Source organism: Molothrus aeneus, chromosome 2 (assembly GCF_037042795.1).
Source record: "Molothrus aeneus isolate 106 chromosome 2, BPBGC_Maene_1.0, whole genome shotgun sequence".
Classification (NCBI taxonomy): Eukaryota; Metazoa; Chordata; class Aves; order Passeriformes; family Icteridae; genus Molothrus; species Molothrus aeneus.
The window spans coordinates 56,909,498-56,927,733 of NC_089647.1; the positions used below are offsets into that span (position 1 = coordinate 56,909,498).

At 44.3% G+C, this 18,236-nt stretch overlaps 1 protein-coding gene across 1 annotated transcript; it reads right to left on the minus strand.

Moving 5' to 3' along the window:
* Positions 1 to 4,859: 4,859 nt before the first annotated feature.
* Positions 4,860 to 18,236, minus strand: CNMD (chondromodulin). Its single transcript, XM_066545044.1, has 7 exons — positions 18,143 to 18,236; positions 17,757 to 17,891; positions 15,214 to 15,354; positions 12,039 to 12,152; positions 9,254 to 9,407; positions 7,904 to 8,106; positions 4,860 to 5,540 (listed from the first exon to the last, which is right to left on the minus strand). Exons 1-7 carry the CDS (start codon positions 18,212 to 18,214, stop codon positions 5,325 to 5,327), a joined length of 1,035 nt encoding a protein of 344 aa, XP_066401141.1. The 5' UTR covers positions 18,215 to 18,236; the 3' UTR covers positions 4,860 to 5,324.

The following is an 18,236-nucleotide window of genomic DNA, read 5'->3' on the forward strand; positions in this document are numbered from 1 at the left end:
TGTTAGAACAGGTGTTTTTAATAGCATGAGTGAAGTCTGCAGCTGTTAGGTATTAAATGATGATTGAAAATTAAAGAGGAGGAAGGAAGGCTCTATTCTGTTCCTGCTGAGATTTTGCAGTGATGCTGGGAAAGTGCAGTGGCTTTTCCCCACTACTGTTACTATGTTTGTGCAGTAGAGAGATACCGAGGCTTTAAAAATGTTACAAATGTTAAAGAGAGAGGGATTTTTTGGATGTAGGTTTTTGGATGTAGACTATGACTACAAGTCTTGACATAATTGCAGTTTCTTGATGCACTGAGATCATGATGATGCAGTGCAGGCTGGGCAGTGATTTCTTTTGCCTCACTTCTGGCTTCAGAATTGATACATGTTTTCCAAAGTTCAAATTTGGTAACCTTCAGAACCAAATGTTACCCTGCTCTTCGAATGCAATGAACCGAGGTGGATGGGATTTAGGAAGGGTTTTGTGTACCTTACCTCTTGACATTTACTGAACAGTGTCTGCTTCTTGGAAGTTTCCCAAAGCATGAACTTGGGACATGTTTCAGAGAAGAATTTTTGGCTTTGGTGTGAGGCTTTTCTTGACCTTCAGAGAATTCTGAGTAGCTGGTTGCTTGATATGTAGAGCATTTGCCCATCCATATGGGATGCTAACATTGGAGTTGATTTGATTTGGAATAGGTGCTTGAACTCCCCTCTCCCAGATAAGTGCTTTGCTGCTTTTTATTTATGCGCAAAAGCATTTCTTTCTTTTTAATGTAGAAGGAAGACAAATGTCTGAGTGCTTCACTTTGTCACAAAATTGGGTTCTTGTCTCTTGGCCAGCCTTGCTTTATAAATGTCATTCAGAGTACTTAACAGAGCTTAGAAAAGGCTTGCTGTGGGGAAAAGCCTAGGTAAACATCTCTTAAATAGAAATTAAAAAATAATTTGAAGATGTTTTCTGCCAATCAAGTTGCTCTTACTTACTGAAGAGTATGTAGCAGAGGTTCCTTTGCTTACTGAAAGACCATGGGACCATTATGTCAGATAAACACAATATATTCTTGTATTAAGTGGGTACTGTTTCACTGCTTTGAGATTCAATTCACTTAGCTTAAGGCAAAAAGTAAAATTAAATGCATTGCTACTTACGTACTCTTGAGGCATATGTAATGCAAATATAATGCTTTAGCTTCAGGCTAAAACTTGTAGCAATCAAGTGGTAGAGCTCCCTGTCCATCTCAATCTTGTAAACCAAGTTTGCAGGTCTAGACATAATTCCAGCATGTTTCTGAGCACCAGCAGGTAATCTCTGTGTGTTCCTCCTTCAAGTTAAGGTTAATCAATAATGGCATGTCTTGTTGCCTTATAGGTAGAGGGGAGTGTGTGGGGGGGGAAGAGGTGTTGGGTTTTTTGTTTGGAGGGGATTGGATTAAATCAGTAGGCAAAATTTCCTTAGAAAGCTGGGGGGGAAGGTACTTCATGAACAGAGTGTTTTGTTCTTCTCAAAACACACACACACACAAAATGGTACCAGAAGCTGTAGATCAAGAGAATGCTAGCAGTAGCTTGGGCGTTGAATAGAGGTTCTGAAAAACAAACCAGTGACAAAGGGAATTTCCTTTGGAACTGGAGAGAGTGAGTGAAATACGTAGCAGCACTGATGATGAGTTGGCTGCAGGAAGGGAACTGCCTGCAAAGACAGAGTGGATGATGTTTTAATTGCATTCAAATTACTTGAGGGTTTTTTCCCCAAGCCCTTTGGTCATCTGTACATAGTGCTGTCTGGAAGGCCAAGGCAGTGTCACCTCAGTGCTCTGAAGTGATGGGATGACCTCAGTGATCTGTGTACTGATGGAAATACTGGAAGAGGACAGCAAGATGTAACAGTGCCCATTTAATACCATAGATGGGATTGCTCTCTGCTCCTGCTCTTGGGAAAAGATGCCTGCTGCAGCTTAAGGCTGCCTCTCTCATCTTTGATATATGTGCTTGTGGAAGACCAGTTTGTAGATGTGTATTTGTAAAAGGCCAGCTGAGCCTCTCAGAAGCAGAAGATGGTGCTCCTGGTTCAGCTCTGTTTTGCCCTTTCTGAGCAGAGATTCTGTCCACCCAGACATGTCAATCAGCAATCAGTTCATTGCCAACTGTAGTTTTATGCTTCACTACTTTTTTTTCCCCTGCACTGCATGGAACAAGTGCTTAGTCTGTTCTTCACTGAAACTTTCTTGGAATTTTTTTGTGCTGCAGTAGGGGTGAAGTGTTACATGGGAGGTAGAAGCCACATCACCCCATGGCTCCCAGCTGCTTTTTGCTTTTTCAATGTAGATACAAGTGGAGGGTGATTCCTGTATGAAAAAGGACAAAGGGCTCATTTGTTTTAAGCAGGGAGAAAGGAAACTGTAGATTTAGTAAAAAGATTCCTCCTGCCTTCCCATCACTGGCTTTCAATCTATTTAACCATATGAGATTGCTCCCTGTTTTCCATCTCTTTTTCACCAGCCTGAATTTATCCCCTTTTTCTGCTCTAATCTGCTCTGCCATTCTAATCCTCCTAGTAGAATCACATGGGTAATTAAGTTTTAAGGATAGTGGAACTGCAGTGCTCTGACAAACATACACCCACCTGTGGTGGGAGACACTGTTTATGACAAACTCATTCCTCTTCTCTTTCCCTAAACTTTGGCCAAAGGAAGGCTATCAGTTGTTTTCTGCTGGCCCAGGGTCAGGTTCAAGGAACACCCTGCTCCATACTTCCCCAAATGGTGATATGTTGTAACCTCTTTAGTGTGCCAACGCATGACATTTGTGATGGCAGTGAGAAACTTACTACTTTACTGGTACTAAATAGTGTACAGTAGTGAAAGGATCACTGTGCATGGTTAGAGCTGGAGTCTCAGCCACAACCACAGGGAATATCACAACATCTTTTCACAATGATGGCTTTTTGGTTTTACTGCCATCCCTGTGTTGTCTCAGAACTTTTCCTTCAAAATCAGATTTTGAAGGGAAGATTGGTTTTTCCCAACCTTGCTGCAGTATGAGATCTTTACTTTTCTCTCTTTGAATCCAATATGAATGTAAATAGGAATTTGCTCGCTAGAAGCTTGAGTTGGAGGAGGCATTTTGTTTCCTACCTCTTGGAAATGGATAAATGTTATGGTCACTGTGGTTTTTGTGGCATGGTGTATACAGACATGTTCTTGAGACGTACATGCCATATGTGACAGCTCTATATCCATGAGCAGGATGCTGTTTTTACTTCTTACATGCTGTGTGACTGTCTATAGAAAGCAAATGATTACAAGCTTTTGTTAAAAATTAATTCTCTTAAGTATGTGTAGATATGGAAATCACCTACAAGAAAGTTGTTTTTGTGTCTTCAGAAGGAGGCTGTTTTTTTGGGGGACACAGAGAGAAGCAGATGACAGGTTGCCTCAAGATGCAAAAGAGAGCAACACTCTAGTTTAGACATGCACACAGTCACATTTCTCTCTCTTTGCCTCCAGTGTTTCACTTGCTGATGCCCTTCTTTTCTTCCTCAGACAGTTCTTTAACGAGTATGTGAAAGTATTGTTACACCTTCTACATTGAAAAAAGCACAGAAAGCAACTGGGTTTTTTTTCATGTGTTTGTTTAATCTGCAGTAAAAAAAAAAAAAGGAAAACTGACTTTTCTAAGCATATGATAGATGTACTTCTAAAACAACATAATGATCAAGGTCATTTTCAGTTTAAAAAGCAGAAACTCAAATTTAACAGGCCTTGAAATCCCACTTTAAGAAGTGTATAATTTAAATATTTCAAAGCAAGTCTGTCCTTCAGATTAAGGGAAGGTGAAGTTTATACTAAAAAGCTACAATAGAACAAAATACTGAATTCTGCTCTCATCTTATTCTCATTTAACACTGCTTTTCAGTTATGCAGTTTAGCATTCCACATGAGGTTGTCTTTATTTTCTTTAAGCCACGATTATGTCAAATTAATTCCTCTTTTGTGTGTCACGCAGTGTTAATAACATTACTGGGCTTGCAACATCTCAAGAGCTGTTTAGTCACAAAAATGAATGCTCCAGAAAGCAGACTTTAGGAAAAGCTGAACCAGTTTGTAGATAAAGATTATGTAGATGGCTCCATAAACTTGAAGGTAGGGTTCAAGATACATAGTATTGATAAAGGCAGTGTAATACCACTAATTTTGTTTTTCAAGGCTAGAAATACTAAATTGTTCCACCTTTGAGTGTTTCAGCTTAGTACTTTCCTTTGAGATTTAATGTGTAATAGGATCAATCCCAGTAATTGCAGAGTTTGCCTTAGTAAAAAGGGTGAGGTGAGAAAGGAAAGGGGGAGAAAAAAAAAAAGGCTTTTCTTTTTTCCCTCCTCCCTTCTGGTAAACAGTTTCTCTTGTGGGGAAGGGATGTGAGCTTCAGCAAAACTAAAGGAACTGGTGTGAATGGCTGCTATCCATGTGAAATAAAGAGGGGTTGTAATCTTGTGTCAAATGTGTCTAGTTCAAGGATTTATAAATAACAGTGGCTGTTGTACATTCTGAAGGGTCTTGAGACTCCTTGGTCTGTAACTCTATGTAAATACTTTTGCTGTAGTAGCTGGATAGCAGATACTTGTTAGACACTACAGTGGTATCATGGATACAGGATTCTTGATGCTGGGGCTTCTTTGATGTTGGGATGTGCAAAGGGTTTTGATTCTGCAGCCACTCACATCCCCTTCCACAGCCCCTTTTCCTGCTGTTTGTTTCCGATTTAGCACAATGTGCGCTTTCCCGTGTACCCTGGAGCAGCTTTGTGGGAAAGGTATGCTGTAATTGGTTTATAACCATTCATAATGACCTGGCAACTCTGAATAGCAACAGGGAGCAACTTAAGTTGTGATTTATTTAAGTAAGCTACATGGATTAAAGGCACTCCCAAGTGTACAAGTTGAGCTAGTTGCTTAATTGGGTGTAAATTTTCACATATAGCTTGGAAAGAGAGGCGTTTGTTTTGAAAGGCTGAATTTAGATGTATGGGCAAGCTTCTGGACTGCTAAACCAATTTTGAGAGAAGTTTAATGTTGTCTTTTTTTGGGATGTCTCAGTTTTTTAATTCAGCAAGTGCTATTATACCCTTCCCTCTTGTAAAGCTAATGGAATATTAACTTGAGCATTTAATTTGCAGTTGGAATATCTGACCTTGCTTTTGGTGCAGAAAAACAGGCTCTGATTTTGTAAGGCAGGATCGGTACCGCTGCTTTGGTTTTGGTCTTTTACCAGTTCATTGTATTCCTGCTCATTTTGTCAAGGCTCCAGTTGAGTTTGTTTTGTTTTGGTCAAGGGATTTCCTCACACAACGCCCATGATGCGAGCGACCCACCAGCTGCAGGGCATGATGACGCGGCAGGCGCTGCGGCAGCCCTGGTAGTTGTAGGGCCACGGCTGGAAGCCCATGAGGGGCTCGCAGATCCGCTGGCACTGCGTGTAACTGCGCCGGCACTCAATGCAGCACACGCCCAGGTGATCCAGCATGGGGTCAAAGGCCATCCCTTCACCTTCCAGCTGCTGGAATGTGAAAGATTAAATGTCATCCCAGTGCTCTCATTCTCATGGAATAGCAGAATACATCCATGCTCCCCTTAACCCCACAAAGGGTAAAACCTGCAGTCTTGGGCTGTGGAAATTGACAAAACTCCCACTAAGTGCCCCATGCATCTTGCTTTATTATTTTTTCTTTTGACTTGCTCTCTTTGGCAGAAGCATAGAATTGGTGCAATCACCCTTGCAAAATGGAAAGAACAACAGGCAGATCTAACTTCGTTATTTTTATTCTACTGCCCTTGGAAAAGCTCCAGCAACAGTAAGCTCCTCCCAAACTTTAAATATTAGTGACAGAAATGATTGCAAGATAGTTACCTGAATCTTTAATGTAGGTGAGAATTCCTGAAATATATGATGTGGTTTTTATGATCAGTTTTAGATTCTGTATTTTAATGCTTTTTACAGCACTTTTAGGAAACTATTCCTCTGGTCCCCTGCAGTTTTCTGAGGATTTGGCTCTTGTCTCTGAGTCTGGTTCCTTCCCTCCCACCCCACTACACTTAGGTGCATTGTTGACAGTGAGAATTGTCTGTTCTTAGCTGACAGTAAGGAGTTATATGGAGCAAAGCATGCACAAAATACTTAAAAGCCTTTACTCTTCAAAATTCCTCATTTCTGGGGAAAAAAAGGTAACCTGATATTCTGCTTTTGGAAACTTGGGTTGTTCTTTGCCCATTGGTGTTACTTCAAGAAAAGCAGCAGAAATGCACAAATACTGAAGTACCAGTCAGCTTTTTACCTGACCATTTGCCATTCATTTTTGGAAAGTAGCGGCACAACAAAAAAAGTGACACAGAAAGGTGCCACCCCTTGTCTGGGCTTGCACAGGACACTAGTGACAGCTGGGTGTTTTTAGGGACCCCAGCAACTCCTTCCCAGTCCTGAGAGCAGGGAAGATGTTTTCTTGGTCGGGATTCATCATCCTTGAATTCAGATACCTGCACCATGAACATCACCTGAGCTCATTGTCCAGACTCCACTTACAGTGAGTAAAGAGAAATAGCTCTAGGGAGGATTCATTTCATCCTTCAGGAGAGGCCTGGAGCATAATGAATGGTGCTTGTCAGTCCAGTGGCTGGTCTCTAAGAAAGCCTGGTGATAGGCATCAGTGCAGTAGCTGTTGGTGAGGGCAACCCCTGCCCTGCAGGCTGAGGGAAGCCTGATGGCTGCCTCTGTCTGGCTCTTTTCCATTCGGCCCGGCTGCTCCTGGCTGGAAGAGCAGACCTGTGGCAGTTGTGCCTCCAGAGGCAGGGCAGCTCAGACCTCATGGAGATGGTCACCTTAGTGGCTGTGAGGAGAAACTACATTCCAGTGCCACTGCTGTTTTACTGACCTCGTGAGAGAGTCGATTTAGATCCACTTTATTTGGAGTGATTAATTTAAGTTTAATTAAGGGATGTCAACTCGGTGGAATGCTGTCACAGTATAATGATCTCCTGCTGTTGCATAAATGTCAAGTCAAAGCTGGGACTTACTTCCAAAGCAGGAGGCATTTATCTTGTGACAGTGTTGTATTAAAATGACTTACTCCTGCTGCACCAAATGGTGGGTGTAAATTGTCTGGCGCTGGTGCAGCAGACTGGAAGGTGCCTCCTGCACAGCCAGTGTTCCTGCAGTGTGGCAGAGGTGTTGGGACACAGCAGGGTGGCTCCTCTGCTCTTTCTGGGGGCTGCTGCTTCTTGAAGGGTGAGAACAAGTTTTACGATAGTCATCCTCCACCCACTGCTGCTGTCTCAAAACAGATTCTTCTCTGTCAGGTTACTGCTAGTCTAGGATTGCTTACCCTCACAGAGAAGAGGTTGAGAAAGAAATTTATTTGGCTGAACCTTTATCTCTTTGCACCCAAACACTTCTGCTGTGTTTCCCTGTGGCAGTCATGTCTGGTACTAATTTCTGTTTGAGAGCAAAGCATGTTTCTAGCTACTGGACTCTCTTCACATAGTAAATGATGGGTCTCAGCTGTCTGATCAAGACCAGTTTTGGTTTGTTTCTAGAAGGTGCTACCCTTGTCATATCTCCAGTGCTGTTTCCATATGGATCTGGAAGCTTCAAAAAGAAACTTGGCATCAACTTGCCTTAACCTTGTGATCTCAAGCGCTTGTGCTTGTTTCAGAGTTGTTTCAGAAATCTAAAACTGGGAGAAGAGGACAGAGGGAAGACATTTTTGAGCTTCTTAGGTGTTTTACCAGTCTATTATTTCCTAGAACAGCTGAACAAGCAAAGACTGTGCAGATAAAAAAAAAAATAATGACAAGCCCCACATTACCAGTGTTACCTGTCCAACACAGTCCTGAGCTCTGAAGGAAGATTACAGTGTAAATACTCACGTTGTATGGGTTGTCTGGATTAAATGTTTGATCAGTTTCTTGTCCCATTGGCCTGGTTTCATTAGCCTGGTGGCCAAGCTCTTGAGTCAGCTGCACGGTGTGTGACCTGGGGTTTACTTCTTCAGAAGCAGCTTCCAAGTCTTCCTCATCGAAGTTTGGTTCTGACTGGCGCTTGTTTCTCTTCATTTGTCTCCTTTGGTTATCTGAAGGAATAATCACCAAGGGACAATCTTACCTTGAGTGTATCATTGTAGTTACCTAATATTTCAGTGATTTCTTTAAATATTAAAAAAGGAGAGGATGGATGGCAGAGAGAAAGCCATGGCAAACTTGACATGCATCACCATGGGAGCTGCTTGCCTTCCTCTGTTGTGTCTGCAACAGTAGTGCCTGTCCAAAGCAGTGTGATTGCCTTTCCCCCCTCCCTCGAGGCAAAATTTGAGATTTGTTGGGGGCTTTTTGACCCAGCTGTAGTCACTAACCCAGCAGCAGTTTCCAGCACTAGCAAGACCACCTGTTCACATCTCACTTATTTTTCAAAATTCTTTTATGGCAGGATGGTGCCCTGCTCGCAAGGATATCTGGTTCTGGACAGCTTTGATATTGCTCTTTTGTTGCCAGGTGGGATATGCAAGATCATGAAGGGAAGTGGAAAATATTGGTAGCTTGGGTCCACAGGTGCTCTAAAATGTGTTAATTTTTTTTCCACATGTGTTGTCCCACCCAGGTGTTCTGATATTAACTGGACCAAGGAGGAATACATATTTTTGAGCCTTCTCTCCTCCAAAGCCTGGAAGTTACCTGGAGGAGTTGCCATCTTCCTGGTGACTCCTGAACACCTTTGCTAAGCTTGCCTATAGGCCCCAAGTTCAGAGCTGGGACTGCCCCAGGGTCTCATAAACCACCCACCAGCTGGCTGGCTTAAAGCATCTTCCTTCCACTCCACTGAATTCCTCTGGGGAAGCAGGGTAGAAAACAGGACAGGCTATGGTCCCAAACTCCTGGCCCGTGTTCCTGCTACCTGGTGTCAGCTGCCTACACATTAAGGGGGCTAGTTTAAGCTGTTGTCTTGTCCTTCTCTAGAAGTAGACTAACCTCTCTGGAAATGTTTCATTTCCTAGCAAGTCACCCACTTGGGCTATGCAAATTGTGTGAGTAAATACAAGGATGGAAAATATCTAGGGGATAAACTCCAAACCCACAATCTTGGCACAAGCCCAGGAAGGTGTGGGCAAGGGAGGAAAGGAGTCTGGTTTCCCAGATGTGCTAGTTTCAGTAGCAAACCTGATGAAGGGAAGGCATTTAGATGAAGGGAGGGATAACATACTTTTCAAATAAAAGAAATGTTACCTTTGGGATATGTTGGTCGCAGCCAGAAAATTGGAAGATCCCTGCAAAGCTCTAGAATTTTGGGGCTTAGGAAGCTGTTATGCTTGATAGGCTCATCTGCAGCCACCCAGATAAGGGAGTTTTTGTCAAATCTCACAGGCATGATTTCATCTTCCTGCAAATAGAAGAGCATAAATCCTTTGCTGCTCAGTGAGCAGTCATGTGCCTGCTCACTGCTAATTCTTGAGCACCAAACTGTATAATTATCTGCTGCAACTAATACTGAGCATCCTTCTATGTCATGAATGTGAGGGAATCGTGCTGAGCCAAAGCCTGGGGAAAGGCTGCCTCCACTGAAATGAAGGGCAAAGCCTCTGTCAGCTTTGCTGGGGCTGTGATTTCACCCATCTCACTCCTGGAAGGCTTCTGCCCCATGCATGAGGGCTGGGTGACAGAGGTCTTTGTGCCCAAAGCACCAGAATTTCAGGTGGTAGAAACCAAAGTTCTACCACCTTCAGCAAAGCAGCAATGGAATACCAGCAAAACCCAAGTCCTTCATCTTTTCCTATGCTCTATTCTCATTTGACATACTCCCAATATATAACTATTTACAATGTGTGTATGGGGGAGGGGGGTGGTGGTGAGGGGAGGAATGTTGTTCAAAAGTTTTAGAGAGGATTATAGCTTGAGAACTGCTCCAGCTTCCAGTTTTAAGTCAATGTGATCGGTCTGATTAAAGGTCTTGTTTGGTAAAAGCAATTCAATTGACCATAAGCTTGAAGTGCAAGTTAAAGGAGCCTGCCTTTTTGAAGTGTACCCTGCAGGTTTTTGGTTCATATCTTCAAAGTAATGTAGGAAAATGCCAGTGATTGATTCTTTAAAGTTGTTAGTTCAAAGTATTATTTTACATAAAATGTGTAAGTATTTTATAGCAACGGTGAAATATTAAAAGAAAACTAACTTTTGAATCATGAAAACCAGCATGATTTCAAAGTTAAAATTCTAAATTGCTTTCATAAAAGTCATCAAGACTTGTTATATAACTGACTAGATCAATTTATTCCCTTGCTGTTTCTTTAGTGTTTATTGATTTATTTTGTAGGTCTCAAGTCATTTAAGTTTGCTATCCAATCTGTCTACTGCTCTTTATTTATATTCTTCCACTTAAGCTTTTATCAACATCAGAAATATCTGACTCTAATTTTCAGAAATAAAAATATCCTTTGTTTCTGTTTGAAATGATCCTGACTTGTGAGCAGCCAGAATGTGGGTATCTATAAAACTCATTTTACTCAGCAATTTTTGTAGGTAGTGTTGCTATGATGCCCATTGCAGGAAAACAGCATATGCATACTTCCTCCTAAATACTTCCATATCAGAGAGATGACTTGGCCCAGAAAAATAAATACTACTTTGCCGTTCCTGTGGTACATCTGGCCTGGAAAGTTGAGTGACAGGGAAAAGTTAATGTCTTAGTGGTAGCACTAAGCTGCTTGGTGCATGCAATTCGTTGCAACAGTCACATAGGTGATGCATCTTGGGAGAAGATGCACAAAAAACAGGACAAGGAAATAGTTTTACTGTCAGCAGGTAGAATTAGAAACAAGTTTTTGATTATTTAGGATAGTGTCTTCAGGTCTGTGACTTTGTTTTTACAAAAAGATGAAAAATTCAAACTTTGACTTCAAGCAATCACGCTAATTAAGTCAAGGCCAGCTGCCTTTAAAATAAGGCAAGGCAGGAAAGATGGAACTGTCTGGAATTCGTGCAAGTTCTCTTTCCCATCATGGGGAAAATCCTGCCAGTTTCAGGAGGCTTTGTAACATTTGTCAGCCTTTCTGACTCTGTTAGGAAAGATCTTTTTCCCCTTAATTTTAAAGCAGATGTTCAGCAGTCACAACATCACTGCAGGGAGGTGCAGCCTTAACAGCCCCTCTCTCCCCACTAATTGTATCTTGCTTTTATTCTCCCAGGAGCACAGCAAACCCAGGGAAAGGGGCTGTGGATCTCCTGTGCTCTCCTGCCAATGACTGAGCCTCCAGCTGCATCCAGGCTCAGCTGGACTCAAGTCACTGGAGTCACTCCTGTATGAGCAATAACTTTGGAGGTCTGAGCTCTGGGAAACTCAGGCTTTGTGCACATAAAGCAATCAGCTTTTTGGGCAAATGTGAGGAGATTTGGTGGTATCTGGGTGAGAACTGCAGCTTCTGTGCTGGTTGTGATGCAAATTCTATGAAATTTAATTAACATGTAAAATTAAGTTTTATGCTAAGAAGACTAAGTCATATTTTTAAAATAAATTATTTCTTCTGAGATACTTTAATTTTTGCCATGTTTTCCACAATTCCCTTTTACTGACTAGAGTGATGGAGTTCATGTTTCTGCTCAAGAGCATTGACAGAAATCTCCTGGGATCTACCACAGTCCTCCTTTGCATTGACAACAGCAGCTACTTCTTCCACACCCTCCCTTCCAGCCTTGTGCACAGCCTGGTGTCAGGCAGGTGCTCTTGTCATGGAGATCTCCTGTGGATCTGGCAGAAAACAGTCTGTGGCTTCCCCACTCACTAAGCTGCAGCCTCTCATGATGTCCCTGGACATAGTGACATGTCTGACACCAACCTTGTTTTTCTTACCTTTCAGGGACTTCTTGCAACCAGTCAATAGCTGAATCCCAGCTATCCCACCCTGTCCCTACCATGAGCCAGAGTGGCTTCCAAATGTCATTTTTATTTGTATTTAAGTACCTCCTTTAGGCTCTCTCTATACAAAGATTAGTTTAAAAAAACCAACAAACTACCCCTTACCAGCTCAGATGAGAGGCTCGCTTTAGCCATAGCATCAACTTCAGGGATGTGAGCTTTTGGCTGAGCTTTGATGTAACACTTTTCTCCTTCAGCAAAACGGATCCCAGTTATGCCCTGCAAAAGCAGAAGGCAGGGGGTTGTGCACAGCCCTCCAGCTCCTCACCACCCCCAAGAAAGTGCCTCAGCTCTGCTAAAATTGCCACTGAATTTTCAGTCTGAAGGCTAACCTTATTTAAAACCAGAAGCAATAAAACACTCTTCCCTTCATCATTTTAGCTTCACAGTTTTGGTCCAATTGGTCTAGAAGTTTTTGCTTGATTTCTAAAAGTGGGGGGGTGTTTTATGTAAGTGCTTCCATGCAGGCTGTAGGCTACTTGGAGTAGCTCGTTAAGGAATTAGTTGACATGATTTGAACTGTAACTTAGCACCTAACGTAGGCAGTCTTGAAATTGTGCTAGCTGGTGGCATAGTACCCTTGTGACACAGTTTTACAAAAATGTGGGGGCAGTTTGGTTCAGTCTGTACAAATAAGTGACTGTGACAGCAAAGGGAAGTTTGTGACGGGCAGTTTGGTGCAGAAATCTGTGTATGGGACTTTGTCTGGCCTACTAGGGTGAAATGTAATTGCATAAACCATAAATGTCTAGTTTTAAGCAAGAGAAGGAGCAAGTCTCCTGCAAGTCCTGGGATGTACCTTCCAGCCCATGCCAGAACCTTGGGCATCAACATCTTGCCATTGTAGCATCTACATTTCTACTGTAGGTTTTGGGTATCCATAAAAGAGCTCTCTTCTACATTATAAATTTAGATGCCTTCTTGTAAATGGCAAAACTTTTGTGTTTTTCATGTGGTTGCCCAAGCTCCAGTCAACCACCTAAATATAATTACCTAGTGCCCTTTAAGTTGTGCTGGTTTTCTGCCTGGCCTCTAGCTGCCAGAAAGGGGTGTGGGTGTCAGCATGTCCCCTCTCATCTGCCTTGAAGGGATATCATGGATGCCTTCATGTGCGGTGTTGGGCGCCACAATGGAAGACATTAAACTGTTAGGGAGTGTCCAAAGGAGAGTTTGGGACATGGTGAAGGGCCTTGAGGGGAAACTGTATGAGGAGCAGCTGAGGTCACTTGGTCTGTTCAGCCTGGAGGAGACTGAGGAGAGAGCTCATTGCAGTTACAGCTTCCTCATGAGGGGAACAGGAAGGGCAGGCACTGATCTCTTCTCTGTGGTGACAGTGACAGGACCCCAGGGAATGGCCTGAGGTTGTGTAAGGGGATGTTCAGGTTGGATATCAGGAAAAGGTTCTTCAGCCAGAGGGTGGCTGAGCACTAGAACAGCTCCCCAGGGAAGTGATCACAGCACCAGCCTGGCTGAGACCAAGAAGTATTTGGACAGTGCTCTCAGGCACACAGTGTGACACTTGGGATGGTGCTGTGCCAGGATTTGGACCTGATGTTCCTTGTGGGTCCCTTCCAACTCAGCACATTGTGATGCAGTGCAGCATGAGATGGATGGTACTGGGGCACCTGAGCCATGTCTTGTGTGTCTGCAGGTCCTGTGTAGCTGGACACACCCCCTTCACAACAAAACGACTACAAAAAGCAGTGAGAGGGGAGATGGCTATCCCAAGGATGGGTGCATTAGGATATAAAGCTTTGTGGTGTACCAGGTGTTCTAGGAATACCCCTACTATTGCCAAATCCAAGCCTTCTCTGACCATGCAGTCATTCCAGCAGTGCCAGTCCATCCAAAACTGCTAATGTAAATACCAGTCTGTTGGAAGCTTTCTCCTTTGTGTGCATTCTTGGCCGAAAACCCAAGTGGCATCATCCCTTTGCTGAGGTTGTCCCTGGCCTCTTTAATTACAAGCAGGCACCATCCCTGGGAGGTCCCTTGAGCTGGTTGGTGTTAGGAGCTGATTTGTAACCTGGCTGTGACAGGCAGTATCTCACAGGCAGCAACACACGTGGAGCAAACATGAATTCAGCATCTCTCCAGTGGACTGTGCTTCTGTGCAGATGTGAAATGGCAAAGGCAAATGAGAAGAGCTCGCTGTGGATGCTCTTACTCAGCTGCTGATAATGTTGCTATGGTGATGCTAATGAGAGTTGCATAAAGGCAGAACCACAGCTGTAGGAAAAGTTGGGGGTCCAGCATCTCCTGGCACAGATTTATTTGTTCTTGCTGAAAAGCCAAGGAGCTGGGTTTCCTTGCCTTTCTAGATCCAGCAAGGGAAAGGTGGCTGCTCCAGAAGCAGAGATACTTCCTAGCAGCAGCATCTTTGTTTTAGGTGCCGCTTTGACTTACAGAGGGCTTAACTCTGAGGCTGAGTGTTTTGCACCTGAGAACATTTAACTGCAGGCTCTGGGCCCTGTGATGGGTTTGTGCAGCATCACACAGATGTGCCTTAGTAGCTCAGGGCAGCTCAGAGACCTACTCTGTCCGAGCTGCTGAGCTCTGCTGAGGTTTGGCGTCTGTCAGTCCAGGCTCTGTGCTGAGTAGCCACAAGTTGCTGGGGTGCCCAAGTGTGTTTGCTGTCAGCCCGAGGGGCCCAGCACCTGGCATTGGTGCACAGATGCATAAACTGTGCCAAATGCCTCCATCCTCTGCCATGCATGGGGATGAAACCAGGCCAAGCCATGGAGAGAGCAGCTCCCATCCTTGACGTCAGGGCAAAGGAAGCTCCCCAAGTCAAGCACTGCAGAGTGGTCTCTCCTCGGTGTCTCCTTAGCTTACTGTATTGACCCTCTGCTCCTCAAACAGGGATGTCTGGGGGAGGTGTTTCTGCCAGTTCAAACCACATGAAATCAAGCGAGAGTTGTGTCACAGCCTGACAGAATGTTTTTCTAGTGAGACCCCAAGGTCACATGTCACATTTCTGCTCAGTGGTTTGAAGATGCAAAGCATCTACATGGAGTCAAACCTGATGCAGCCTAATCCACACCAGTTCCTGGAGTGGTACCTGGCATGGCTGATCTCCAAAAAGTACTTTGATTTTTGTTTTGGAGGAAACTGCCTGTCTCCCTGGGAATGCAAGCCAGGAGAGCAAAAATGTTTGTGTGGATGGTTGGAGGCTGGAATCTGAGACTAAGTGGGGCAGAGAAGTCAGGGCAGAACAAGGTGTCCTTAAGAGTCCAGTGCTGGAGTGTGTTACGTGAAGGACAAGAGTGGCACTACTTACGATCTGAAAATCATGAACTTCAACTGCCTCTTCACTCCCACTTCCTGTTTTGAATGTCTCTAAGTTGTTTCCAGCATCTATTTCCATTGATCCATCTTGTACTTTTCCATTAATGCTCATAGTATAGTGAACGTTGTACACCTGGAATCAATAAAAGAGTGGTAGCACATGCCAGTAATTACTTATTGCCTTCCTCCTACACCAGGCAATGGTCAATCTGACTCTCATATCCCTATTTAGCTCCTAAATTTTGCTGCTGTAGGCATTTGATAACCCTCCAGCAACCAACACTGCACTACTTCAGCACTGGGGCCGGCTGGCAGTGGGGCGGCCAGCCCTGAGAGGTTGTTCAGTCTCCATCCTTGGAAGTTTTCACAGCCTGACTGGATAAAGCCCTGAGCAACCATCTCTGACCCCACAGCTGTCCCTGGTCTGAGCACCAGGTAGGACTAGAGAGCTGAGATCCCCCTGCCAGGGAGTGCTTATAGTTTTACTTCAAAACCAATGTGGGGTGAGTCCACACCCATGTTCACTCTGAGCTAAAACACTTCTAGGACATTTTAGGAATTGCTTGTTATGCTGGCATGATTCCCAAAGGATAGCAGGCATGAATGTCCTACTCTGAAGGAAGCCAAGCCCTGTTTATCTCTTAGGATGTTCTGCTGAGGCAGGAAAACAGGTTCCTCTTGAATACGAACACACTTCCCAGCTTGTAATGGATGTAAACTTTGTTTAAATTGGATGTGAAGTTGTATAGGCTGGTATTTTCCTTGTCAGCGTATTTGCCCTTATCCTATTTTCAATGAGGAGAGCTACAGTGTGGTTTGTATTTGCTGGAGGACCACAATCTGTGGAGGGGTTTTGTGATTCTGTGCAGCTCTGCTAAAAGTGCTGCACAAGCAGTTTATTTTGGGTCTTAAAAAAGCCCTTACAGCATTTTAATGAAAAATTTACACTGACAGCTAGAGACAAATTTCTTCTTCTCTCACCTTCACTCAGTGAAGTCTAAGGTGCTAAAGATTTATGGTTCCTCAGTTATACACAGCCACTCCCATATTTCTGCTTTCTAGGATTCCTGTTGAATGTGGTCCGTAAAACCAGACCAGTGTATGTGGTCTCCCCTTGACAGGGGCTAAGCTAGAGTTGAGACTTTGATACCCCATCATTTAGGGAAGAATTTAAAGATATAAAATAAAACAAAGAATTTTAAAATTGTATTAGTTTTTAAAAATTAATTACCCTGGATATAATTTTTGCAGTTGCTTCCTAAACATTTGCAATCCCAAGTGCAGCTTTCTGAGTTTGAAGGCAGCTTGGAAAAATAACTCTCAGCTTTCCCAGTGTCTTCACCTAGAGAGCAACTTTGAAGCTTAATGGAAACTGTGAATGTGACATATTTTGTATGGCTGAATTTAGATGACAGGAGCACTAAAAAGGGAGGCATTGTCTTGTACTCCACAAATGCACCTACCTGCTCAGAGCTGAAAGCACTGTCCCCTGCCTATGCCACCATTTGCATCACTCTCCCTTTTCAAAAGCTCAGAGAAACACACAGTTCATGCAGCACGTCTTAGAGGTCAGCAATGTGTCCTGTCTTTTTGCTGTAAAACCTTGTACTTTTCTTTCTGATTATCTGAATTATCCCTATGTGTAGGGGTGTATCTCACAGGGCCACCTTTGCTCTGGCTGCTGGAATTCACACAAGGCTCTCCTTGATGAGGGCTGGCGTGTGGCCAGAGGCAGTACAAAACTTCTTCCAAAGTAAATTCAAAGGTACTAATTTAATTTATGGAGAATGGTACATTCATGTGTGTACCACCATGTTTCAAATATGTTTTAAACACAGATTCTTTTTTCTTTCTGTGTAAACAGAAAGAAAAGTTAATCTGTAAACATGTTATAATGCTCTGAAGTTTGAGTCTTTAACTGATCACCAGCTTCTCAGTTTCATTCTTTGCATAAAGTGTACCCCAGAAACTGTAAATAATAAAACTTAACTTTAAAAATTGCTCCTCAGCTGCAAACCTAAGTGTATGCACAGTCATGCAAAGCACCAGAATTAACAGTGCCTGTTAATGGGTTAATTACAGTATTACATACTTGAGGGTCCAGGTAGAATCTGGACCGAGAATACAGATGCTATGAAAAAAGAATTTACACATTTCAATGTTTTTTTGTCCTGAGAGCTGGAGTTTGCCCAGGATGAGAATCCCCAGGGACTTGTTGGGGTTTGAGTTCACTGAGGATTTGTGAGCAGAAATCAATGTGCAGTCTGTGCTCTCAAAGATGTGTTTCTTGTTTGCTAATAAATGTGCTTCCAGGAAGCTCCATCCACACAGCCACCAAAGACAACGATTATGGCTTTGGGTTTTTAGGTGTTTGGGGGTTTTTGAAAGGAAAAAACCCTACAGGTCTGCTTAAAGACCTCTTTATAGACCTCCTCGCAAGGAGCGCTTCCAGCCCGTGCCTCCCGTAGGTGCGGGAGCTTCCCGCCCACCCGGCCCGGGTGCGGACGTGCCCGGGGCCCGGCCCGGCGCGCTCACCTGTCGCTCCGTGCCTTTCCAGAAGTAGAAGGCGCCGATGGCCCCGGCCAGCAGCAGGAGGGCCCCGGCGATCAGCACCGCGGCCCCGGCCTTCAGCAGCCGCCCCGGTCCGGGGGGCGCGGCAGCCGCGTACGCCTGCGGAGAGCGCGGGTGGAGCAGGGACACGGCAGGGACCCGCCCCGGGACCCCCGGCCGGACCTGACCCGGCCCGACCCGCTACATCGCGACCTGTCCCGACCCACCCGTTCCCCACCGTCCCAAACCAGCCCGTCCCGTTCCGTCCCATCCCGTCCCGACTTGCTGGGTTCCGTTCCATCCCAAGCCATGCCCACAGGCTTTGTCCCGATCCCACCCTGTCCCGCCCGGTGCCAGCCGCCAGCACTCACGGGGGGCAGGCACAGCTCCACATCGTCGGGCCCCACTCGGGCGATCGGCACCTTCTCGGAGCCCTCTACCATGGCTGCCGCGGGAGGGAGACCT